Here is a 25,018-nt window from a genome sequence, read left to right on the forward strand (position 1 = left end):
CATGGGCGGTCACGTGGCAGATGACGTTTAATGCGGAAAAATGCAAGGTGATGCATTTCGGTAGGAAAAATGAGGAGAGGCAATATAAACTAGAGGGCACAATTCTAAAAGGGGTAGAGGAACAGAGGGATCTGGGGGTATATGTGCACAAATCGTTGAAGGTGGCAGGGCAGATTGAGAAAGCGGTTAAAAAGCATACGGGGTCCTGGGCTTTATAAATAGAGGCATAGAGGACAAAAGCACGGAAGTCATGATGAACCTTTATAAAACACTGGTTCGGCCACAACTGGAATATTGTGTCCAGTTCTGGGCACCGCACTTTAGGAAGGATATGAAGGCCTAAGAGAAGGTGCTGAGGAGATTTATTCGAATGATTCCAGGGATGAGGGACTTAAATTATGTGGATAGACTAGAGAAGCTGGGATTGTTCTCCTTGGAGCAGAGAAGGTTGAGAGGAGATTTGATAGAGGTATTCAAAATCATGAAGGGTCTAGACAGCGTAGATAGAGAGAAACTGTCCCCATTGACAGAAGGGTCAAGACACAGATTTAAGGTGATTGGCAAAAGAACCAAAGGTGATATGAGGAAAAACTTATTTTTACACAGTGAGTGGTTAGGATCTGGAATGCACTGCCCGAGGGAGTTGTGGAGGCAGATTCAATCATGGCTTTCAAAAGGGAAATTGATAAGTACTTGAAACGAAAAAATGTGCAGGGCTACGGGGATAGGGCGGAGCAGTGGGACTAGGTGGATTGCACATGCATAGAGCTGGCACGGACTCGATGGGCCGAATGGCCGCCTTCCATGCTGTAACCTTCTATGATTCATCCTCAGCAGTAATCAAGCAGAACTGCAAAATATTAATCAATTCTCACATACACTATTCAGCCCTAGGCTCCTGCAGATTCTCTCCCCACCTCCACATTACCTGTCCTGATAGAAGCACAGGATCCATTTCCATTTTGAATTTTTGGGATGTTTGAATGCATACTTTGGATGGTAAAGTCAAAATTGCTTTACTACAATGTGATTATTTCCTGTATTTATTTGCATTTTTACAGTGACTACAGCGGAGAGTAAAGTGGATGAAAACAAAGAGCAGTCTGTAAGAATCATCCACCCAAGCAGTAAAGAATTTAAAAAGACATGGGGATTCCGACAAACAACTATTGCAAAACGTGAGAATGCTATGGATGCAGAGAACTCTGACACTGCTCTGAGTGAGAACTTTGACCAGTTAACACCCTTATTGCGAAGGAGCAGACGACAGACTCAGCGATCGGCACGAGTTCAAGAATTTATTTCAGCAGCTCAAAAACGTTATCGCCGAATGGCGGGCCTTGATGATGGTGGTGAATTTGGCTCCATTGCAACTTCTGAGGCAGGGACAGGGTCTGATGGTAGTGTGGAAATAGATGAAAAGGGTGTTGGGCATCTAGACTTGGCCACAGACCTGGGCTCTGTTAGTATGCTTGAAGTAATGAATGAGGCTAACTCTGATGAAGACAGCAGCACCAACAGTGACAGTGATGAACTTACACTGAAGGAGCTCCAGAATCAGCTGCGAAAGCGGCGTGGTCAAGAACGGCCTGATTCACCACAGAATATACAGAAAGTGCAGGAAATGTGCACTGAGGAAAATCAATCCAGAACAGAAACAAAGTCTCTAGGCACTGTAAAAACTAAGAAGCAAGTAGTTACTCCTGTAAAGAAAGGCAGTAAAAGTGGTACTGCTCCAAAGGAAAAAGAATCCAAATTACAACCCGAAGTTAAGTCAGAGACTGAAGACGATGAAAGCTCGGTCACCCAGTCAGACAATGACTATAATGACCCAGATAAATTGTATTGTATATGTAGGCAACCACATAGCAACAGGTAGGTGCCTGTACACAGGAATCTGCATTTATATGCTTGCCTCCAATTTATAAGGCAAAAGTGAACATTGAAACAACAGCTGAGTTTATACCTCATTTATTAATGAATTGATGCTTGCATTTATAACAGATGACAGAAAATGCACTACTTGTGCTGTCACTTGATGCTTTGTTCATCTAGAAGCTGTTAACTGTGTCACATTTGAAACATGATTACCATCTTCTGCTGTTGTAGCATTTGAAGCCGGCAAAATGCATTGTGCATTGGGGCCTAAATAAAAATGGGTACAATTTACCGTTATCAAGCAACTTAAAAACTCTCTAATTCCAAAGTTTTAGCATTACTCTGAAAAGTAATGTTTGTTGCCTTCTCTTGAAGCCCAGGATACACGGGAAGATGGTGGGGAAGATATTCCCAGTTGCAGAAGTGAGAGGCTGGCAATAATGGGAGACCGGGATGGTTACGTGGCTCTGTCGTGGGATCTGGGAATAGTGGAGTGCTGTTGAAATCTGGGACTATTGAGTATGAATTAACAACAAACAAATTATGTATTTATGTAGGGCGTTTCATGTCCTCAGGACATCCCAAATCACTTCATAGCCAAGCGAAGTACTTTTAAAGTGTAGTCACTGTTGTAGTGTAGAAAAACTAAATATCTAGATGAAGGGAAAGTAATTGGAAGCAGCCAACGTTGATTGCAGAAAAGATCATGTTTGACATCCTGATGAAGATCTTTGAGGTGGTGACAAATATGATGGATGGGATAAGTGGAATGGATGTAGTCTACGTGGACTTTCAGAAAGCCTTTGACACGTTAGCACACAGGTACATAGGAACAGGAGTAGGCCATTCAGCCCCTCGTGCCTGCTCCGCCATTTGATAAGATCATGGCTGATCCGTGATCTAACTCCATATACCTGCCTTTGGCCCATATCCCTTAATACCTTTGGTTGCCAAAAAGCTAGCTATCTCACATTTAAATTTAGCAATTGAGCTAGTATTAATTGCCGTTTGCGGAAGAGAGTTCCAAACTTCTCCCACCCTTTGTGTGTAGAAATGTTTTCTAATCTCACTCCTGAAAGGTCTGGCTCTAATTTTTAGACTGTGCCCCCTACTCCTAGAATCCCCAACCAGCGGAAATAGTTTCTCTCTATCCACCCTATCCGTTCCCCTTAATATCTTATAAACTTCAATCAGATCACCCCTTAACCTTCGAAACTCAAGAGAATACAACCCCAATTTGTGTAATCTCTCCTCGTAACTTAACCCTTGAAGTCTGGGTATCATTCTAGTAAATCTACGCTGCACTCCCTCCAAGGCCAATATGTCCTTCCGAAGGTGCGGTGCCCAGAACTGCTCACAGTACTCCAGGTGCAGTCTAACCAGGGTTTTGTATAGCTGCAGCATAATTTCTGCCCCCTTGTACTTTAATCCTCTAGATATAAAGGCCAGCATTCGGTTTGCCGCCTTGATTATTTTCTGCACCTGTTCATGACACTTCATTGATCTATGTACCTGAACCCCTAAGTCCCTTTGGACATCCACTGTTTTTAACTTTTTACCATTTATAAAGTACCCTGTTCTATCTTTTTTTGATCCAAAGTGGATGACCTCACATTTGTCTACATTGAATTCCATGTGCCATTCACCTAATCTATCAATATCGCTTTGTAATTTTATGTTTTCATCTACACTGCTTACAATGCAGGACACTATTGGAGAAGTTTAAGGGATATAGAATTAAGGGAATGGTAGAAAATTAGATTAAGAACTGGTTAGAAGTGAGGAAAGAGGGAATAGGAGTTATGGGCAGTTTCTTTGGTTGGAACTGGGTGACAGTGTTTCACTGTTTTGCAACCCCTTCTGTTCACTGTCTGAGTCAATGATTTGGATATAGGAAGTGGTGAACAAATTTGCAAACAACACTAAAATAAGAGGCATAATAAATAACTGAGGACCAAAAGTGGCAGGAATCGGGTATTAATAAGATGGTGGAATGGGCAAAAAAGTGGCAGATGTAAATGTGAAGTGGTATGTTTTGGTTTTAAAAAAAATTAAAAGTGCTATACTTTGGGGAAAGCCTGCGTTATGTGGAAGAGCAGAGAGATTTGTGGATTTAGAGTCATGACATTAAAAGCAACACCTCAAGTGGGTAAGACCATGAAAAAAAGCTGATGGAATACGAGTTTTATGGCAAGAGGTATAGAATGTAAAAGTTGAGATATAATGGTGAATCTTTGTAAAACTGTAGTAAAATCACAGTTGAAGTACTGTGTGCTGTTTTGGGCTCCACACAATGGGAAAGATGTTGAGGCTACAGCACATATTGACTCGGGTTCTATCCGGTATGAGGAAATACAAATATAAAAACACTTTGGGGAGGGAGGCCGTTTTCATTAAAAGAAACTAGATTGAGGTGATTTTTATAGAGGTGTTCAAAATTATGAAGGGATAAGACAGAATACATAGAAACAGACTATTTCCAGTGCTTGAAGGGTCTAGAAAGTGGGGACATCGGTATAAGATGTAAGAGATTTAGGACAGAAAGCAGGACCGAATGATTGAAGCAGAAACCATATCAACATTTAAGACTAAATTAGTAGGTGGCATTAGGGATGGGGAATAAAGAGATATCGGACCAAAGCGGGCACATAGGATTCAGATTATTCATGTGGAGGACCAGCCTGTTTCTCTTAATGTCCACCTTGGGGGGTAGACGGGGCCTCATTTTAACATCTCATCCGAAAGGCAGTATTTCAGACAGTGCAGCATTCCTCATTACTGCACTGAAGTGTTGACGTAGATTGAGCTCAAGCCTCTAGTTGGGTTTAAACTCATGATCTTCTAACTCAGGTGAGAGTGCTATCGTCGAAAAGAAAGGAAGACTATATAGAAGTTTTCACAACTTTGGAACGTCCCAAAGCACCTCACAGCCAATTAAGTACACTTGAAGTGTAGTCACTGTTGTAATGTAGGAACCTGAGCCAAGGCTGACACCTGGGAGTGATGTTTTGGAGTGTGGGCAATGGTTTGAAATAAGTGGCTGGGATGTGGCTGCTGTGGGAGCATGGTCCTGAGGGGTGTGGAGGACTGGCAATAGTGGGAGGATCTGAGATTCCAAAGAGTGGTGTCAGAGGTTGGCAGAACTGAGGTGGGAATGTTGAGTAAAGGGGTTTTGGGGTCTGGGAGTACTTGGAGAGCGGTACTGGGGTCAGGGATGACTGGGGATGGAGGTCCCTTTGGTGTTGGGAGAGGAATTTGAGGGTCTAGGAAGATTGAGGGGACTTGGGTGCATGAGTCTGTGGGTGGAGACAGTCTGCTAGTATTGATTGGGCCATAATCTGCTGGGATCCCTATGCCCCCATAACCTTTAGGCCCTTGCTGCCATATTACTTTGTTCCTGCCCAGGAAGTTATCTTCCCCAGCTCATCTTTCCCTCCCCACCGACCCTGATACCTGAAAAGTGCTTCGGTGTTGAACTTTGTCTGCTGGTCAACTGTACTGTTAACATAGTAGAAACAGTCTGAGGTTGGAACTCATTTGAAGCTGGTTCCTCCCTAACTGCAGGGCCCCATGGGGGTGGGAGCAGAGCAGATGCTTACACATTGGATGGGAATGGGAAAGGCAGTGGGGAACCACAACAATGGACCCTGGGGAAGACCTGCGAACCTGGAGACCCTTTTGCTGAGGTAGCAATAAAGGAAAAACCTTATTGGAGCTTGAGCTTGGAGGGGGCATAATTCATAGGGAGGCTGATAGCGGGAAAGTTGGTGGGCAGTATTAATGTGCATTGGAGAAAATGGAATGCAACAGGAAATGGTGTTAGAAGCCCTGGAGACGAGTTGAAACAGACCATTGCTCCAGCAAACTATACCTTGGGGGGTGGGGCACGAGATCATGTTAATGAAGGGCACTGCAGGATGTATGTAAATGATAATTCTGTAGGTAAGTTTAATTCTGTTATTGCTGCACATGAAATTTGTTTTTATTGCGTTTGAAGCCCTGCTTTGGCAATTAGAAATTTCAGTGACAAAAAAAGGCAGATAAAAGGACTCATTTTTATTTGAGCCCTTTGGTTTGTGTTTGTTTATATATTCCCCAGACTGGTCATACAACTTTGGCTGTTTTCATAATTCCGTAGTAATTAGTCACAGTTTTCTAGGTATTTTCTTCACTTTTAATTTATACATTTCCTACTTCTGATTTGCTGTTATTTTACTTTGAGCCACTTAACAAAGTGAAGACCACAAAAGCTGTCGAAGGTATATAATCGGTAGGTCTACCATGTTTTTTGAAGTGGGTCTCTGCCTATTTTTCTCTCACTCACAGACTCTGAATAGCACTCAATGTAAAATTATCTGAATAAAGCTTTTGAAATTTATTCTAGCCTTTCTTCAAATAACTTTCAAAAAATTAACCAAACAGATACTGTTTAAAAACTGAGCAGAAACATTTTTCTGTATTGGTGAAATGCTGCTGATACATTGTGGGGAATTGTGAACTCTGCACATCTTCAGGTAGCAGCAACTGTCTTCAGCTGACATTTTTAATGTATACCATTTTGCGCACACCATCAGTTGGCAGAATTACACTTCAACTCAGAGTAAAATAGTAGCAAATCAGAAGTGAAGGGAAAAATCTATATAATGTACACTTTCTGTAAGCATCACACTTTAGTTCAGTTGGCTCACAGTCAAACAGGAATCTAGCTGAAAAGGCACTGGTCCCATTGACCTTTCTGCTAACCCCCACGATGTGTTTTGAGTTTGTTTTGAAGGATTCCAGGATTAGAGTATGTCTGTAGTTAGGTCAGAATGGTCAGCTTTTTCAACAGTATGGGCCTAGGGAACTCTGGCTTTGCAATGTTGCCACCTGTGGTCTGCTCCAGATTTCTTGGCAGCACATTGTTTAGAGGCAGAAGTGATCAGCGGAAGATTGTCTGAATGTGCCTGATTGGAACTGGAAAAGTACTTACTTTAAAATAAAAGGTTGAACTTCTGCAAGATTTACTTTCAGTAAGGAAACTGCAAAAGGGTGTTAAATCCCTCTAGCTTAATAGTCTCACTTGAATCACTCCATTTTGCTTTGATACAGAAAATAATTTATTTATTCCCCCAAATTGTATAAACATTAGTGCACATATTTTATGTGTCTGCATTTCCATATCCCTTGAACTTTGCTGCTATTGTAGTTATATCTTTAATGTGTTTGAATTTTTAACTCTGAAAAGAAACCTGTGCAGGTCTTTTGTTTTAATTTGCTCAGTAAGCTTTGCTCACTAAAGGTTTTCTTGAGATTTGCACAGTTGTTTCACATTTTAGCTGACTTCCCCAAGCACATCAACACTATTTGGGATTTATATTAGTGTTGCTATTTAAAATTTCCTATATTATAAATTACAAATAACGCTCGATATTTGCAAAAGTGTATTTTTTGTTTGGAGGGTATATTCATGCCGAGACTGGTTTCTGATTTATACAGAACTATGGGTGTGTAGTGTGCTGATTGTGACTTTCTTGGCAGGTTTATGATCTGCTGCGATCGCTGTGAAGAATGGTTCCATGGTGACTGTGTGGGAATTACAATGGCACGAGGACGCTTACTAGAACGCAATGGAGAGGACTACATCTGCCCTGATTGTAGTCCCTCTCCAAGCAAAGGCTCAGGCACCACAGAAATGAGGTCTGGTCAACAGGAAAGCAAACCAATGCTGGCAAGCGCTGATGACCCGAATATGACCATAGGAAAACGAGACGGAAACTCTCCCACTGACCAGGGAATAAAAGGCAGGATTGAGAAAGCAGCCAATCCAAGTGGGAAGAAGAAAATTAAAATATTTAAGCCGGTATGCTGTTTAGAAACCGTTTACATGTATCTGGGTGTTTTGCAATCAATTCAGGCATATTTTGTTTCATTATTTGGTGTAATACAAGTGTTGTGTTTCTCCTTCAGTGAGTGCTATCAAGTGTGTCATCAGTGCAGTGTGCATCTGGTTCTCCTGCAGTAAATTAGATAGTTTGTATATTGATTGAAATGCACTAGAGTTAATCTCTAGATAATTATAAGTAATGTGACGTGCACCTTTATAGTAAATTAAGCTGATCCTGGGTTTAATATTAAATTTACGTGACAGATTAATACAGTTATGTGTTGTAGTTTGCTCCCAACTGCACTGCTCCTTGCATTACTTCAGCACTTCTAGCTTCTATTGGAATAAATGGTTTATTTTTATTTTTTGACAGTTTTCTCCCCGTTTGCTTCCTTTTCACCCATGGAACTGACTAATGCTGGGGTATGGTTCCACAAATGCTGGTTGCCCTCCGCTGCCATACCCAAGTGTCCATTCTTCCTTTATCTCATCCAATACGGTTACTTTCTAGCAGGATTCACTGGACAGACAGCTGTTAGGAATAGGTTCTCTGACTGATTTTCTTCTCTTCCACCTTCCACACACACACACACACTCTCTACATCTAATACCTAGAGTATTTCAAGACTTTGAATTACTCAATCTGATCCTTCAAGTTTTAGAAACTTTAGATTTTTTTTAGACAATCATTGCCTTTTCTACAGAAACATGTAAGCATGGCACAAAAACTCATCTTTACCCTGTGATTGTTCAATTTTTAGTATCTAATTAATGGTGGATAAAAACAGTATATGTCAGAACTTTTGTCACTTTTTTATTATATTAAGGTATTTTTTGAACATTATTTAGGGGTGGCACTTTGGCTTTTCTCACATTTGTAGTTTGCATTACTAATTGGAGTAAATTGACCATGGTTGGTGCCAATTGATTGTGAACATGAAACACTGGTGAATTGGTTTCATTGTAAATGAACTCCTTAACAAGCTTGATACTCGGTGGTTGAGTTCTTTTTAAACTGCTCCTGAGTACACCATCTTTATAGTATTACATAACTATATATTCCATGATGTGGAGATGCCGGTGATGGACTGGGGTTGACAATTGTAAACAATTTTACAACACCAAGTTATAGTCCAGCAATTTTATTTTAAATTCACAAGCTTTCGGAGGCTACCTCCTTCCTCAGGTGAACGAGGCTTTCTCCTTCCACATCGTTCACCTGAGGAAGGAGGTAGCCTCCGAAAGCTTGTGAATTTAAAATAAAATTGCTGGACTATAACTTGGTGTTGTAAAATTGTTTACAATTATATATTCCATGGTTGAATTATGCGGTGGTGCACAAATTAATTGTATTGATAACTATTGGTGGCTTGTTTTTATTAGGCAGTGGAAATTCCTGCAGTGCCAAAGTGTATTGGACCCGGTTGTGCCAACCTGGCCTCTACCGACTCTGTGTACTGCAGTAATGACTGTATCCTCAAACACGCTGCAGCCACCATGAAATCGCTCAGCCAAGCCAAGGACCAGAAACAAAAGACAAAAGAGAAAGGAAAATCAAAGCAAGAGAAGGCGACCTCATCTAAGTCCCCTGCAGAGGTAAGGAGGACCATTAATATAAAAGGTAAATCTATTTGTACCCACATGTAAATTGTGTAGAATGAAAAGAACTCATAAATCAAAGGCTGTATGGGGCTTTTGGTGGGAAGTAATTCCTTATGGCTGAATTATATTGCAGAAAGTATTCTTTCAGAGTTTAGGTGCAGTGGAATTCGATTCTATCTCTATTAGTAGATCTCACAGCAAAACAGCAACTGCTTGTGTGCGGCCGTTTTGAAATTGTGGTTCAAGACGTGCAATTCTGGGCACTTTGCCTTCCCTTATTAAGTGTGAAATAGACGACCAGTGCAAAATAATGATGGTCACTGCATCAGGAACTTCCAGGGCAGAGGCATTATCTTATTTTAGTTTACCTCACTGCTACCAGAGTTGTCATTGGCAGCATATAAAAATAAATGGGGTATTAGACAACTCCTACCTGTGGGTTGAGTGAAACATGGTCCCCAGTCCTGAACTAACTTTTTTGAGAATTAATGCATTTCATTGACATCGGCCATGGGTATTCATCGTAAACCAAACGGAGGTTTGTGTAATTTCTAGCCCTGGGTGTGATTGCTTGCTAAAGCAACGTTGACACCGGTACCTCTTCAAAAAAAAAACTAGCTCCTGATCTGAGTTTTGGTATGAAAACTATGCTGATCCCCAGTACTCATAGTTGATAGTAGCTATATGTGTGTCTCATGAAATGTCACTTATCTCTCTCTGCTCCAGGTCTCTCGCACTGACTGGGGCATTACAGCTTTAACACACTCATTGTGTTAAAAGGCAATAGTTAGTGAAGTTATCTTTTCAGCCTTCCCTCCTTTTGCACTTTTGTGACAGTGCTGTTTGTTTTATATGTGATTTACAAAGTAAATGTTTTCTTCATGTATTTTGAAAAATGTTGCAGTAAATACTCAAATGAGTCATTAACTTTACCCGTTGAAACATTCTTATCTGTTTGACCTTGCCATGTGGGGATTCACCATTTTAGCTTTGTAGGAGCAAAATGTGGTAACACAAAGTGAACTAATTTTACAAAGTGTACATAGAAAAACTTAAATCGGGAGGAATTGCAATCTGAACAGTATTTGCACATATGTACAGAGAAAACGTATATTCACAAACAGACCAACAGTGTATTAGTACAGATTTAAAAAAAAATGTCTAACACTTGAACAGTTGCTGCTGTAACCCAGTAAGATCTGAGTTCAACCAAATAAGCTAGGGTGTGTCTGCTAAATCATAAATAAAACTTAGAGCACTTGCATATTTAAGCAGCAGCAGCCAAGTAATATTTTAATCTAAATACATATTGTACACCAGAAAAAAAATCACTTCAGCTTTATGCTATGAATCAAATTGTTTAGAGTCCATATACAAGGGTACTAAGACTCAAATAAGATGAAAGCCGCATTCAACATTTGATGACTAATACATATATGCAAGTGTATGAGAATAACTTGCTAATGTGCTTCATTAGTTTTTTTAAAAGTTCCGAAATTTAGGTTTTTAATGGAGCTATTAATCCTAGAGGTTACTGACATTTTTTCCTTTGAATTCTGTGTTTTGTGTTCCATACTGTGTAGGGGAAAACAATCCCCATAACGTTTTCATTTATAGATCTTCAATTTGCTTTTCTTGTGCCATTTCTTACAAAATGCTGCTGAATATGCAAACAATATTCCTCACAGCACCTCATCTTTATGTACTTAGTAAGTCTTAAAGTACTAGGCATGATCTGTTTACTTTCATGTGCACCTAAAAACTCCTCCAGAGATTCTGCTCACTTTGGCTTAAATATTGAGGGTTGGGCGGCATGGTACAGAGGCTGAGCAACTAGCACCGCATGTTTGTATTAAAATTTTCTTTGTAGAGATAGCCAACTTGTTAAGTCCAACTCTGCCTATATCGTAATTATATACTCAGCCTCTTGCAACTAGAGACCTCTGAGGGTTTTTTTTGCTTCAGTGAAGCTTTGACCGTTCAATTGCCATTTGAATTTGAGATGGTAATTGGAAGGGGGCCGGCTGAATACAGTCCCTATCTCTTACACTGTCCACTGTCGGCCACCTATAACAGGTAAATAGTGCTAAACATTTGTCATTCCCATTAGTCGATTGAAAAGGCGCCGCTTAAAACGTATTAAGCACGCCGGCTGTTTCGGGCATGCTCCTTTCCTTTCTCTGCTATTTCAGTCCTCTCCCGTTTAGTTGCATAAAAGGTATCTTCCGTGCAGTCAAATACAGTCTATTAAAGGTCCTAAGTTGCACAATTGAAGTCAACAGGCGGGGAAGTTGCAGACGTAGACCGTTAGGCTGCCTTCCCGCTAATTGTTATCAAGCCCACTGTCTATAGCAGGCACATCGTGTTAACACCAGTGCACCTGCCTTAAGCGGTGGGGACTGTAATGACATTTGGAGAAATCGTGGAATCAGACTTGGCAGTAGTGGAATTGTACTTGAACGCACTTCCTATACCTCAATCAAGGTTGACACCTTCAAGTTTCTTGTCTTGATTACATGCGCAGGTTGAATAATCTATTTTATCAAATGAATACGTAAAAGCCACGTTTAATGAATAATTGTATGACAAGAGTATACGTGATTCGACTATTAAATTGTGGTGTTAAAATATTGTTGTTACAGGCGAGTTCGAAACCTCCAACAGCGGGTCCTCGCAAAACAGAAGAATTAAATGCAAAGGAAATGCCAACCAGGAAATTGGTAGTATTGGTCCATAAGAGCCCCATACCACCTCAAAAGGAAACTGTATCGAGCAGTGTTGCAGGGACTTGGACGATTGATCATAATTACAACGCTGTAAAACCAGAAAAGACTGTGATATCAGCTTCAGTTTTTTACAAATCGTGTATGTATCATATAGTAATTTTCAACATTAATTTTATTTTCCCTTTATCTTTATTCTACCATACAAAAGACAAACTCCATCTAGCTAGACATTGATGATCCTGTGTCAATGAAGAGTTGGTAATTTTGAGTGACCTGTGTGCACTCACTAGTTCTTATCGTGGACTCATCTCTTCATCTATTTAATCCCCTCCTTTCTGCCCCCCGCCCAACCCAAACATTTCTCCTCTTCAGCAATTTATGCAGCAGCAAACGCTATTCCCCAATCAAGAAAGCAAGTAGGGAACCTGCTTACAGACCTCTGTCAAAGTGCCACCCATCAGCTGCCAGCAGGAATTATATGAGAACGGTATGGTTTAACTTGTCCTCCAATTTTTCCTTCCTTGTCTTTTGAGGAAGCAGCATGCCTGCAGTTAGTGTCTTCTCTGAGAGGCCCTTGGAGGTCTGAGTAGAAGCGTTGTACACGTGGAATCACGTGTAAGCTTGTATCCTGTTCCTTGTGGTGTTTTGGTGAACCAGCACACTATCCCACTGGATCATGCATTCATCCACTGAGGTTTTAGCACCTTCATTAATTGCCTTTCGGACAGGACAAGACAGGTTTGTAATAAGAGTTCTAGTGTATAGTAATACAGATCTCATATTTTAATAACTTGGGCCGATGATCGGGTCTTTAGCTTTTCTTTTGTGGTAACGTATTAATTGCACTGAAATATTAATTGTTGAATGCTGAGAATGAACAGAGCACAACTTCTCATAATCCAAGTACAGAGTAAGTTCTTTGCACAGCTTTACAGAATGACAGAAGCAAACACATTTTTAGTTGCTATGGTTTAAGATTCATCAAAAGAGGAAGCTGCCAGCCAACAGGTTGGTATGAAGCACTTTAATACACTCGGTCCAAAGTAGATTCAAACTACACCAAGTAAGAGTGAATCTTAAATAGTGTTTAGTGAAGTGAAATTTGCGGTTTTTGAACTATAAAATCATTTATACAAATGAAAGCAGTGTTACAAATTTTAAAAGGAGAGGATGAATATTCAATGTAAGATTTTGAAAGGCATCATATTTCTGTTCTCCCTTCTAAATACCAGTCTTGATCTGGCTACTAGAAATGATTATATCTGGCTGCAAGAGAGCGTCCCAGGTGACTACGGCACTGATTCTCCCTGCCCTCCTGGTGTGGAATGGTCTGGCCTTTGTTGGACTGATGGAACAATTATGAATGGCGTGGCCTGGTAACTGTAGGGAAAACCAGCTTCCTGCCTCTTTGACTTGGTAATTTAAGCGACAGTGTAATGTGCCACCCAATACTATAGTACATTTTGAAATGTTGCAAATTTTGCTAATTCTCAAGACCATTTCTATGACCATTTTAAATTTTGGTGCACTTCTGTTTAGTATATCCCATTAAATTCAGTACTTTGAAGCCAGACTATGTAAGTAATAAAAAAAAAATCTCTAAATCAGCTTTTGTAATGTTGGGGGGTGTGTGTATTATACTAGTTGATTGTCTGTGTGCAATGCCACAGGCAGTCATGAAAAAGTGTAGTCTTTAGGTGAAGCAAAATTAGAGGTCGGAGGATACGTGGACCAGGGCGTGCAGAGGTAATGCAGTCTCCATTTTAAAGTGTATGGTCTGTCTTGATTTTCATATTTTCGGTTAAAAAAATTCTTATAACCATGTTTATGATGGAAGCTGCCTATGTAAACCTTCACACTGTAATTACACCCCCCCCCCCCTCAGGGCCCACCAGTGTGGGGGGGGGGGGTGTATAATTACAGCATGACCAGGTTACCAGGGCAGTTTCCATTATAACTGGACATAGGAATGTATAATGGAAACGTTGATGGGAAGCGTGCACGGATGTAAGATTTTTTTTGTTTGTCTGTCTGTCGTTGGATTCAGCACTCGTGAGAGTTAATGGGATGGTATATTGTAGCTTTAGGTGGGATATAGGCTTTATCCTACACAGGTGTAGAAGGACTTCTTAATTTGCTGCCACTCCTGGTTGCACTAGTTAGATATCTGTAGTTATTGAAAAGCTGCATTAGTGATGTACAATAGTGCCCTTAAATGGAGTTTATTCACCACTTAAGGAACCAACAGTACTGTTCTTGCTCATCATCTGTTCATATTGATCCTCACAAACCTGCAGGAGAGTAGTTACATCCTATTTACGGCGGTTCATCAGAAACCCTAGGCTGATTTGCATTATGAAGTTTATTTCTATTACTTAGTTTCTGATCCTTCACTTTGCAACAACAAATTGTCAGCCACAGGTAAGATGGCATGTGGTATTCCTGTTTAAGTTAGACTAATCGGTTAAGAGGAGTTACAAAAGTTGGAAATATAATTACATTTTATACATCCACTGCAGGGTTGAAAACTTTGAATATCTGGCACAGGAAGGTGGACACTCGAATATTAACTTTAAACCTATCACGGGAGGCTAGTTAGGTGTTATCTACATACGTTGTTCATGCGCACTTTTTATTATGCACTATTTAAATACTTTGGAGTGTTCGATTGTGATAATACTCAATTGTAACATATAGCTGGCGATCTTTTTACACAGTTCCTGATTGCCATTTGACAATTCAAAAATAAGAGTAGTGCCTAATGACTTCAGAATTTTGATTTCAAGATATTCTTTTTCACTACTTATATTGAATTTAATAAGACTGGCAATGTTATTGCTACTCTGCAACTTGAGCAACACTGATCAGTGCATATTGGAGACTGATCATATTTTTTTAATATCAATATTTAGTTAATACTGAGCTAAGGACCAACATCTTACCTGACAACAAAGAGGAAATAACTTGAAGCCAGTATCGCAAGCACTCAATTACTGCCAGGAAGTCTGGTACTTGAGTCTGCTTCTCATGAACTTTACCAGTTTTACCTACCACACCGTGCATTAGTGAAAGGCTCTGTCTTTGGGGGGTGGAGTGGAGTGAGAGAAGTTGTCACAGAGGAGGGTTACCTTATTTGACTTGCCTTATTTGAATCTGCACATCATGCCAGCCAATTGAAGAGCAACATTGGCATCTATTGAAGAGAAATGAATATCCTAGATGGTCCAGAGCTTGAAGACGACACAGGAACGTATGGGGTAAGCATCCTGCCGAGGTTGAGGGTGGAAGTGTGAAATATTCACACTGTTTTTAAACTTCCAAAACATTGTACATTTATCTCTTGTACTACTGCGTTCATTTGATCTGCTGAGATTACTGTTACACATCAGCGATTCAGAGTAATGAGCATAGGGGGGTGGAATAACTTGAGTTATTGGCAGTTTAAATAAAAAAATTTTTTTTTTGTAAACCATGAATTGAAAGCTCCAGATAGCTATAACAGGGTAGTAAGCAGCACAAAATGGATATCTGCATTACATCATCATACCATCACATATTACTCTGGATAGTTTAAAAAGCAGCAATGAAAAATTAATTTTCAAATGGAGTATTGAGATGTATTCAGAAATATGTTCTTTGTGGAGAATCCAGTTTCAGCTTTTTTGGGGGTTGGATAAATGAGAAATTGCTACAGCAAATTCTCTTTGCAGTGTATTATTGGTATAATACATTGTTACATATCTATTACATTACGCAATAGCATTTTGCTGTTTGAATAGGTATTTTTAAGCTAACTAGCACAAGCTGGCCAAAATTATGCCATTTTACAGATGCACTGCTGGAAGGAAAAGTAGCGGCATTCTCCCAGTGGAAGAACAGTGCAGTGTTGCACGATTTCTCAACTCAGCTTGCACCTTATTCAGAACACTTGGCAAATAAGAGTCCCTTTCAAATGCTTGTGTGTTTCCCTATGTTTACGAACAGTCAAAATGATCATGGACAGTTTTCAATTTGGTCAAATATGTTAGTGATAAATAGTTGATAATTATTGAAAGTTGCAGCTACCCTTCTATCTCTCTTTCATTCCTCTTAACCTTTCTGGTACATATATTTTGAAATTGAATGAAACTTAGTGGACCATACTGGTCTAAAGTTTTTGAACCCTTTCACTCGACTAAAAGTTTGTTTCTGAGAGAGTCGATGGACGTAATCAAATTGGAACAATTGTATTTTGCATTCAGTTTTTCACACAATCAAAACACACGAAGACTCGTCATCTTGACCATTTTCCACCCTCTTAATTTCCCCCATTATGGCCGCCCTCTACCATACTAAACGCACAAGTTGAAAGAATGGAAGGATAATTTTTCCAGGCCTTTGCCAATGCTGGACTTGAGCTAGCTGCTTTTAAAAAAAAAATAATTGCACCCCAGTTTGAGATGCTTTTTGATTTTTATTCTTGTCCCATGTCCTACTGACATTTGGAACATGCTGAGTCGATTGGGAACATGCCGAGTGGATTCTGCCAATGTGTCTCTACCCTGAAACTTAGTGCATCGGTAGATTACGTAGTGACCAGAACCTTTGTAAAAACCTTAATGTAGTATTTTTAAAAAAGTTTTCTTTTAATCTTGTACTTTAGCAAATATGTTAGTGGAACTATTAACCAGTTGTATAACTGTTTTATAGTCAACTGAGAAAGAAATTCACAATGGATAGTGTTGCCTTCCCATTATGCAGGAGTAGAACATAACATAAATTAGAACCAAAGAAGTTTGCAGCTCAGAAGACCACTCAGTCCAGTGTGTCTGTGCCAGCTCTTTGCTAGATCAGTCCGAAACTATTCCCATTGCACCACTCTGTCCCCATAGTCCTGTACATTCGTTTGATTCAAATATTTATCTACTCTTCCCTTAAAAATGCAACGGTGTCTGCCTCGACCACTCCCTGTGGCAAATCATTCCATGTTCTAACAACTCTCTGCATAAAGTTATTTCTCTCAATCTCTCTTTTCACTTTTAGTGACAATGGATGACCCCCTCATCACTGACTTGCCAACGAGAAGAAAATAGCCTTTCCCTAGTTACCCTATCAAAATGCATCATTTTAAAAAGCTATATTAAGCCTCCTCTTATCCTTATCTGTTCCATTGGCTATAGTCCCAGTATCTCTGTTTAAAAAGCATATGAGATCCTGGGCTTTATTAATAGAGGCATGGAGTACAAAAGCAAGGACGTTATGCTAAACCTTTAAAAAGCACTTGTTAGGCGTCAGCTGGAGTATTGTGTTCAATTCTGGGCACCACACTTAAGGAAGGATGTCCAGGCCTTGGAGAAGGTGCAGAAGAGATTTACTAGAATGGTTCCAGGAATGAGGGACTTCAGTTATGTGGAGAGACTGGAGAAGCTGGGGTTTGTTCTCCTTTAGAGCAGGGAAAGTTACGGGGAGATTTGATAGAGATGATTAGATAAATCATGAACTGCTTTGACAGAGTAAATAAGGAGAAACAGTTTCCAGTGGCAGAAGGGTCGGTAACCAGAGGACACAGATTTACGGTGATTGGCAAAAGAGCCAGACGCAACGCGAGGAAACACTTTTTTATGCAGTGAGTCGCAATAATCTGGAATGCACTGCCTGAAAGGGTGGTGGAAGCGCATTCAGTAATAACTTTCAAAAGGAAATTGGGTAAATACTTGAAGGGAAGAATAATTACAGGGCTATGGGGAAAGAGCAGGGGAATGGAACTAAATGGATAACTCTTTCAAAGAGCCGGCACAGGCATGATGGGCCGAATGGCCTCCTGTGCTGTACCTACTGTGATCTCATGTCTAGTCTCGTAGCTTCTCAGCCCTTCATTCTGGAGAACCTATGCAGTATGATCTCTGAATTTAATGTCCTTTCTATAATCGGGCAACCAAAAACTGTAGTACTCTTCACTGTTGCCTAACCATTGATTTGGTACACATTTATTATAACCTCTAATACTTCCTGCCCCTATTTATAAAACCAAAATGCTACTGATATTTTAATGCTTTATCTACCTGCACTCACATTTTCAAGGAATTATGAATTTGCACCCATAAGTGTCTAAGATCCTCCACACCCTTCTGCATCTTTCCATTGAGTTTATATTCACATTCCTTGTTTGTCTCCTCAAAATGCAGTACCGGTAGTAGTGTAGTGGTTATGTTACTGGACTAGTAATCCAGAAACCTGGAGTAATAATCCAGAGAGCGTTCATATCCCTCCATGGCAGTTTGAGAATTTCAATTCAGTTTTTTAAAAAAAAACCTAGGATTAGTAAAGTGACCACGAAGCTGTCAGATTGTCGTTAAAAACCTTGCTGGTTCACTAATGTCCTTTAGGAAAGGAAACCTGCCATCCTTACCCATTCTGGCCTGTATGTGACTCTAGTCCCACACCAATGTGGTTGACTCTTAACTGGCCTCTGAAGTGCCCTAACAAGTCACTCAGTTCTATGGATGGGCAATAAATGCCATCCTTACCAGCACGTTCTGAGAATGAATTTTTTAAAACAACGCACAGTTCTGAAAATTGAATTGTCTGCCACCTTTCTGCCTATTCTGCTAACCTGTCCTCGCTATTTGCCAAACCCTCTACTTATTTGTTGACAGCAAATTACTGTGATTCAATTTGGAAAAGTGGGGTGGAAATCAAAATATGAATATTGGGGGGAGCTTATTCATAAAGTAATTCATACCTGTTCAATAAAAACATATGTAAATTTATAACTTGACATAGATATTTTGATCAATTTTCTGCAAAGTTTGTGCCTTTTACAGGTGGAGCAACTGCATTGAAACACTTGAACAATTCCCCCCCTCTCTCTTCCCCCCCCTTCCCCCCCCCCCCCCCCCTCAGCATTGAGCACCATTCCTGGATTGAGACAGATGACCTGTTCCCATGCCCCTTGCCACTGTTGTTAAAAGGTGTACAAGCTTCAATACAAATTGCAAATCTATAGCACCGATAACATAGAAAATAGTTGCAGAAATGTAATCAGACCATAATGGATGCTGAGCCAAAGAAGATATTAGGAGGGGTAACTAAAAGCTTGGTCAGGGAGGTGGGTTTAATGAAGGTCCTAAAGGAGGAGAGAGAGACGGAGAGGTTTAGGGAGGGAATTCCTTAGCATGGGACCTAGAGGGTTAAGGCACCGTCCATAGTCACCAATTGTGAGGAGATGCATGAGGCCAGAGTCTGAGGAACGGCGAGTTCTTAGGTGGGATGGGATGTTGTAGGGCTGGAGGAGGTTACAGAGATGAGAGGGGGAGGGGGGATATGAAAAGAATAAAATGTGAGGATGCAAATTTTAAATTTGAAGTGTTGGGGGAGCATGACGTACTAGATCAGGAGGTGAGCAAGTGATTCGCTCCCAGGCTGCTGGAGGATGTTCTTCATGTGCTTGGCACCTTTCTCAGCTAACACAGATGAAATTGGAGTTCATCATTTGGGGGATTGTAGAATAAAATCATGGCCTACAACTCCATTGCCAGTGCACTAACACACTATAGTTAGTTCTGTTGTATAACAATGTAAAGCAAAATTAATTTTACATAACTATTAGTAACTGTTTACTGGACAATACTTCAAAATGGGCTCGTCAGCATCCATGAATGCTTTTTATTGTATATCCTTAGTGTTGAGAAATATATGAAAGAACTTTGATTTAAAATTTCATAATTACTTATTAAATTCAACATTATTTTTGAAGACTGCCAAGTACAAACCTCACAACCTTGTTTCACATAATATGCAAAACATTTCCCTGGATTTACATAAAGCTTAAGTAACATATTTCAAGGCAACTTTTGTATTATAAAGTAGGATTAATGCCCATGTTGGTGTTAACTTTGTGTCTGTAACTATGAGCACTTCATCTGAATAGACTGTTTTAAATTGGAATTAAAGCAGACTTGATGAATGACTTCTCTTTGAGCTCTGGATTACTTTTACTCTCCATGGAGCATTCATGGAGCTGACTGTTTGCCCAACAATGTGTTTAAGTTTTATATTTTTAATAACTCAAAACACTTAATTATGGTTTCAAAATGAGTGGAAGAAACCTGATCTCTAGCTCTTCATATCAGTATCAGGGAATTACTTTGCTCTCCAAATTTCTCGAGGGACTTTCCCTCAACAGGCTCTGGCATCCCTGAGGAAATGAGCAGGTGAGAGGGAACCCCTCTGAGTATGTGCTGCTCATAGGCTAAGGTATAGTAAAATTATTGTAAGTTTCATGGTGTCAGCTGAAGGGACTTTCCCCTGTTAAGAGGGTAGTCCATCTTTTTCCTTGTATGTCACATAATGTCTTGTGCCTCTTTGGACATGAAGTTCTATTTTCGACATGGTGACGTTTCTATAACCATCGTTATAAAATGGGCATAATGCACCTTCACAAGTTGTCTGTCAGAATGGGGTACCACTGCTGGAGCATTGATCTTTGTGTCACTGGCAAACATTAGTGATGTTAATCTTTGTCACTTCAGCCTCAAATACAGCACTTTAAAAAACGCCCATGTTATCAACCCTTTTAATAGTGTACAAATGTACATGATGAATTGATAGTTTTACAAAAAGTAAGCCACTGGACATTTAATCATTTTGAATAAACCATTGTTCCCTGATATGTATCCTCTATGTAACATGTAAACTGCCAGACTAATTTTCATCCAACTTGACAAGTAGCAATATTTTATGACTAATGTGCTGCTCATAGTCCCATTTTGGACATCATTGCTTGTGATTCTATATTTAAAAAATGAAAGATCGTTCGAATATTGGCTGAGCGAACCTACTTCAGCCAAAGTAACATGAAACCTTAATTTTTGCCTTATCAGATCAGGAGGGTTATAGCTGGAAAACGACACACTTTTTCAGCGCATTCAGGTTCACTATTAAATGTCCCAGATCAGATGTTGCATCAGTTAGATGTAGCATGAAACTTGTTTGATTTAACAAAACTGAATTGATCAAGGAGAACCCTGCACTGTTCCACATCGCCATCCATGTGCCCTCAGATGGCCTGACCGTGCTGGATTATTGATCGTTTTGTGCTGAGAACCATGCTTACTGAGTGCTAGATTGAGATTGCCAATAGTGTTTTAATTTGAAGCCAGCAGTGGGTTTGAGTTCAATCCATCACTTGGGATTAAACTCAAACCCAGGTCCTGGAATGAAAGGCTGTACTTACACTTAGTACCATTCAGCCTCTGCAGTGTAATATTCTGCCTAAAACACCCTGAAAGGTTACAAATCTGCAGTAATTAACTTATTAAATATTAAAATTAGATTCAGAAAATTGTAATTAGAAAATTAGATACAGAAAATTGCAATATCAGACAAAGTGACAGTCCAACCTAATTCAGTCATTATTTCAGTTATCTGGTACCACAGGTTACCATTGTTTTGTTTTGAATTTCCTTTGCAACCATTATCTTCTGTACTGTAGAATGGTAAGAACCTCGCCTCTGAGACGCAAGGTCATTGGTTCAAACTTCACTACAGAGACTTGAGCACATAATCTAGGTTCACACTTCAGTGCAGTACTGAGGGAGTGTTGCACTTTCGGAAGTGCCGTCTTTCGGATGAGACGTTAAACCCCATCTGCCCTCAGGTGGACGTAAAAGATCCCATGGCACTGTTTCGAAGAACAGCAGAGAGTTCTCCCGGTGTCCTGGCCAACGTTTGTCATTCAACCGACATCACTAAAACAGATGATCTGGTCATTGTCTCATTGCTGCTTGTGGAATCTTGCTATGTGCAAATTGACTGCTGTGTTTCCCTACATTATAACAGCATCTAAACTTCAAAAGTACTTCATTGGCTGTGAACCGCTTTGGAATGACTGGAGGTTGTGAAAGACGTTACATAAATGTAAGTTTGTTCTTATACTGATCTCTCTTCAATGTCATAATTGATGCCCTGTTGAAAAAAGATGTGCACCAAACAGCTGGGCATTGAACATGATATTTGTATTTGAGAAGATCTTTGTAATTGAGCTGGTTTACATCCAGTCAGAATATCACAATTGGCTATCCTGACATATTGCACTCATAGCAGTTGTGTTGCAACAGATGTGTCATGAAAGTGAAAGGTTTGTGAGGCACAACTACTGCAAGCATGAGGAAGTTTGATCTTTCACACAAGCAAAAACTTGCCACGTACTGCCAGTGTTTTGCTTCGACAGGTTTGTTTTAAAATACATGTTGCACAAGGCAGATAGTTGAGTTCACTTGTTAATTCTACAATGCAGGACTATGAAAATTATCAACATCCATGGAATCAATCATGCCTGTTTTCATTAGCTGGTATTTGGACCTCATTTTCTGGCTCAAACATAAAGCTATGTAAACACTCACATTTCAGGTAGATATATATAAAAATCTATAACTTAATAAATATTTCTGTCTCTATACTAATTCAATTTCTTCTAAATTTCTGTCACAATTACTAATCTGAAGTTTTTTAATCTGATGCAAGGATTATTGGGGGAAAGAATTTCACATTTTTAAGTCTTAGTTGGGTGTCAAATATTACAAATTATCCTGGGTAAATCTCTCCAGTCCATCCATGAAAATCATTCCCAGGAAAGCTGCTTCGCACCGCAAAAAAACGGGAAAGCTGCTTCTGTACATTTGTGTGATACCTAGCGATGGTCAACTTGAGAACACTGTTGTAATGACCAGCACATGCAGGAAAGTGGAACTAAGGAACCGAAGGCTATAAGTGAAGACAGGTACCACAGGAAAAACAACTATATTTGAAAATAAAGATATTTGGTTTGTGAATAAATGAGGCAAAGAAGAGTAGCTACATTAGTAAGTGTGATGCTTTAATTCAAGGAACTGTTTTTTCCTAACTTGTAGACAGTAGAATTACATTTATGACTGAATTGGAAATGGAGCCAACTTCATGTAATTTGCAAGCTATACTAAAATTGTTCCTGGTGTCTGGAAGCATCTAAATGATTATCAGTGCTCTTTTTTTTCTCACTGTTCTGTCCTTGCAGATATATATGTATTTTCCTTTTTGGCTGGGGGAGGGGTTTACATTCCAACTAACTGCATGAAATCCTATTGTCATGACGTCCTAGTCCAAATTAATTATATAAAGTATCAGCAAACAAAGCATTAATGATTGGAGTGAAGCCAGGACTTGCTGTGGAAAAACCTTACAGAATAGATTAAAAAGTATAGGGATTCATATTTTGTGACTTGTATTTCCTGAACTTATGTAGAAATTTTAGCTCATTTGCTGCCCAGAAAGGTTTTTTTAAAATAATGGCATGAAATATCCAATATAAATGAAAGTGAAAAGTAGTAATAATTGCAGTTATTCAGACAAACCACCTCAAAGTGTTTCCCACCCAGTAAGTTACTTTTGGAGTGACTATTCTGCAGGCAGGCACAATTCTGCAACAGCAACATCCCAAGAACAGCAATGAGATGGATCACCAGCTAAATCTGATTTTTTAAAAAAATATATTGATAATGGTGAAGGAGGACTGTTGCCTAGGACACTGGGAAAGCACTCTGCCCCTCTTCAAATCGTGCAATGGAATCTTTTAACATCCACCTGAGCAGTTGGAACAGGCAGATGGAACCATGGTTTAACATCAGATCTGCAGGCTGGCACCTTCAGCACTACAGCAATCTAAAGAAAGTTTCAAAGCTAATTAGTTATTTATGTAGGGCAGTTGCTATTAACACAGTAGACAATGTGTGTAGGAAGGTCCCAAGATCAGCAGTAATGACCAGTTAATATTGGCTATGACCAGAAGAACTGCCCTGCTTCTCTCCAAACAGTGCTATCCATCCACCTGAATAGGCAGATGGGGCTTGGATACAACATCTCTTAAAGATGGCACCTCCCACAAAGCAGCATTACCTCAGTAGTTTAGCAACGTGTCAGCCTAGATTATATGCTGTAATCCTGGTATAGGGCTCAAACACGTAACCTGACTATTAAAGGGCAGTATAGTTTGGGGAATATAATCATATGACAGAATAATTTGGAACGCCCAAAATGTGAAATTAGCAGTATGCAGCGAGAATGGTAACTCATCACCTTAAATCTTTTTTACTTTGCTGTACCAATTCTTGGTATTGCAATCCGCACCCTCGGGAGGTTGCTTAAATGTTCTAGATAAGGCGTACACAAATTAATCTCCAGGTGTCTACATTTTATATTATGCAAAGCATTTTTGATGAAGCTTCTAAATTCACTTAAAACTTCTGTGTAAATATTGTTTTAAGTTTAATTAAATCATTTTGAAAGCAATGGATTAATGTTTGTACGGAAAACTGAACCATAAATGGATGGAACGGAGGATAGAGAGAGGTTTTCAGAGCTGTAGTTCAAAAGTTCCTGTGGTATTAATTCCAGACCTTAGTTTGTAGCATTTTTCAGTAAACGAGGATTAAATTACATTTTAACTCCCCAAAGCATTTGTTTTGATGCATGCATTTTGTAGTCCTATTGGATTTACTTTTTGCTAATAAGAACAAGTGTGAAATTCATATAGGTCATTGAAGTCTACTGATTTGTCACAGGAAGTTTAAATAAAAATCTCAGGACAGTTGTGATAAAATTGTGTTGAATGTAAGAACAGGTGATTGCTTTGAAATGATCTCCTGCACGGACAGAAATCTCCAGTGGATTTTTAAAAAATCTTAAATTATGCATTTTCAGAAAGTAGAAACTTGAATGCTGGAATCAGCTGTAGCATATGGTGGTACTGTTATCGGCTGTAGAGTAGCTGTGGGTTAAGCTTCAGCTACAATTGACAGTACTGTGCTCAGTTGACTAGCACACGGGATTACCTTTCTACTATCTTGCATAGTTATTCATGTGCTTTTTTTTTCAAAAAAAAATCTAAGTCCATTTAAAAACACGCAACCTGGAGGCAACATTGCAGTCGTCA

The 25,018-nt window shown here is 39.6% G+C and overlaps 1 protein-coding gene across 2 annotated transcripts in view; it reads left to right on the forward strand.

The window, feature by feature from the left end:
- Positions 1 to 25,018, forward strand: part of LOC137335092 (death-inducer obliterator 1-like) — a 132,245-nt gene that overhangs the window by 48,209 nt on the left and 59,018 nt on the right. For both annotated transcript variants that reach the window (XM_068000200.1, XM_068000201.1), the window contains 4 exons: positions 1,062 to 1,875; positions 7,399 to 7,720; positions 9,128 to 9,340; positions 11,989 to 12,211. In XM_068000200.1, coding sequence (XP_067856301.1) covers positions 1,062 to 1,875; positions 7,399 to 7,720; positions 9,128 to 9,340; positions 11,989 to 12,211 — 1,572 coding nt within the window. The remainder of the gene's footprint in view (positions 1 to 1,061; positions 1,876 to 7,398; positions 7,721 to 9,127; positions 9,341 to 11,988; positions 12,212 to 25,018) is intronic.

This window comes from Heptranchias perlo, chromosome 19 (assembly GCF_035084215.1).
Source record: "Heptranchias perlo isolate sHepPer1 chromosome 19, sHepPer1.hap1, whole genome shotgun sequence".
NCBI classification, from domain to species: domain Eukaryota; kingdom Metazoa; phylum Chordata; class Chondrichthyes; order Hexanchiformes; family Hexanchidae; genus Heptranchias; species Heptranchias perlo.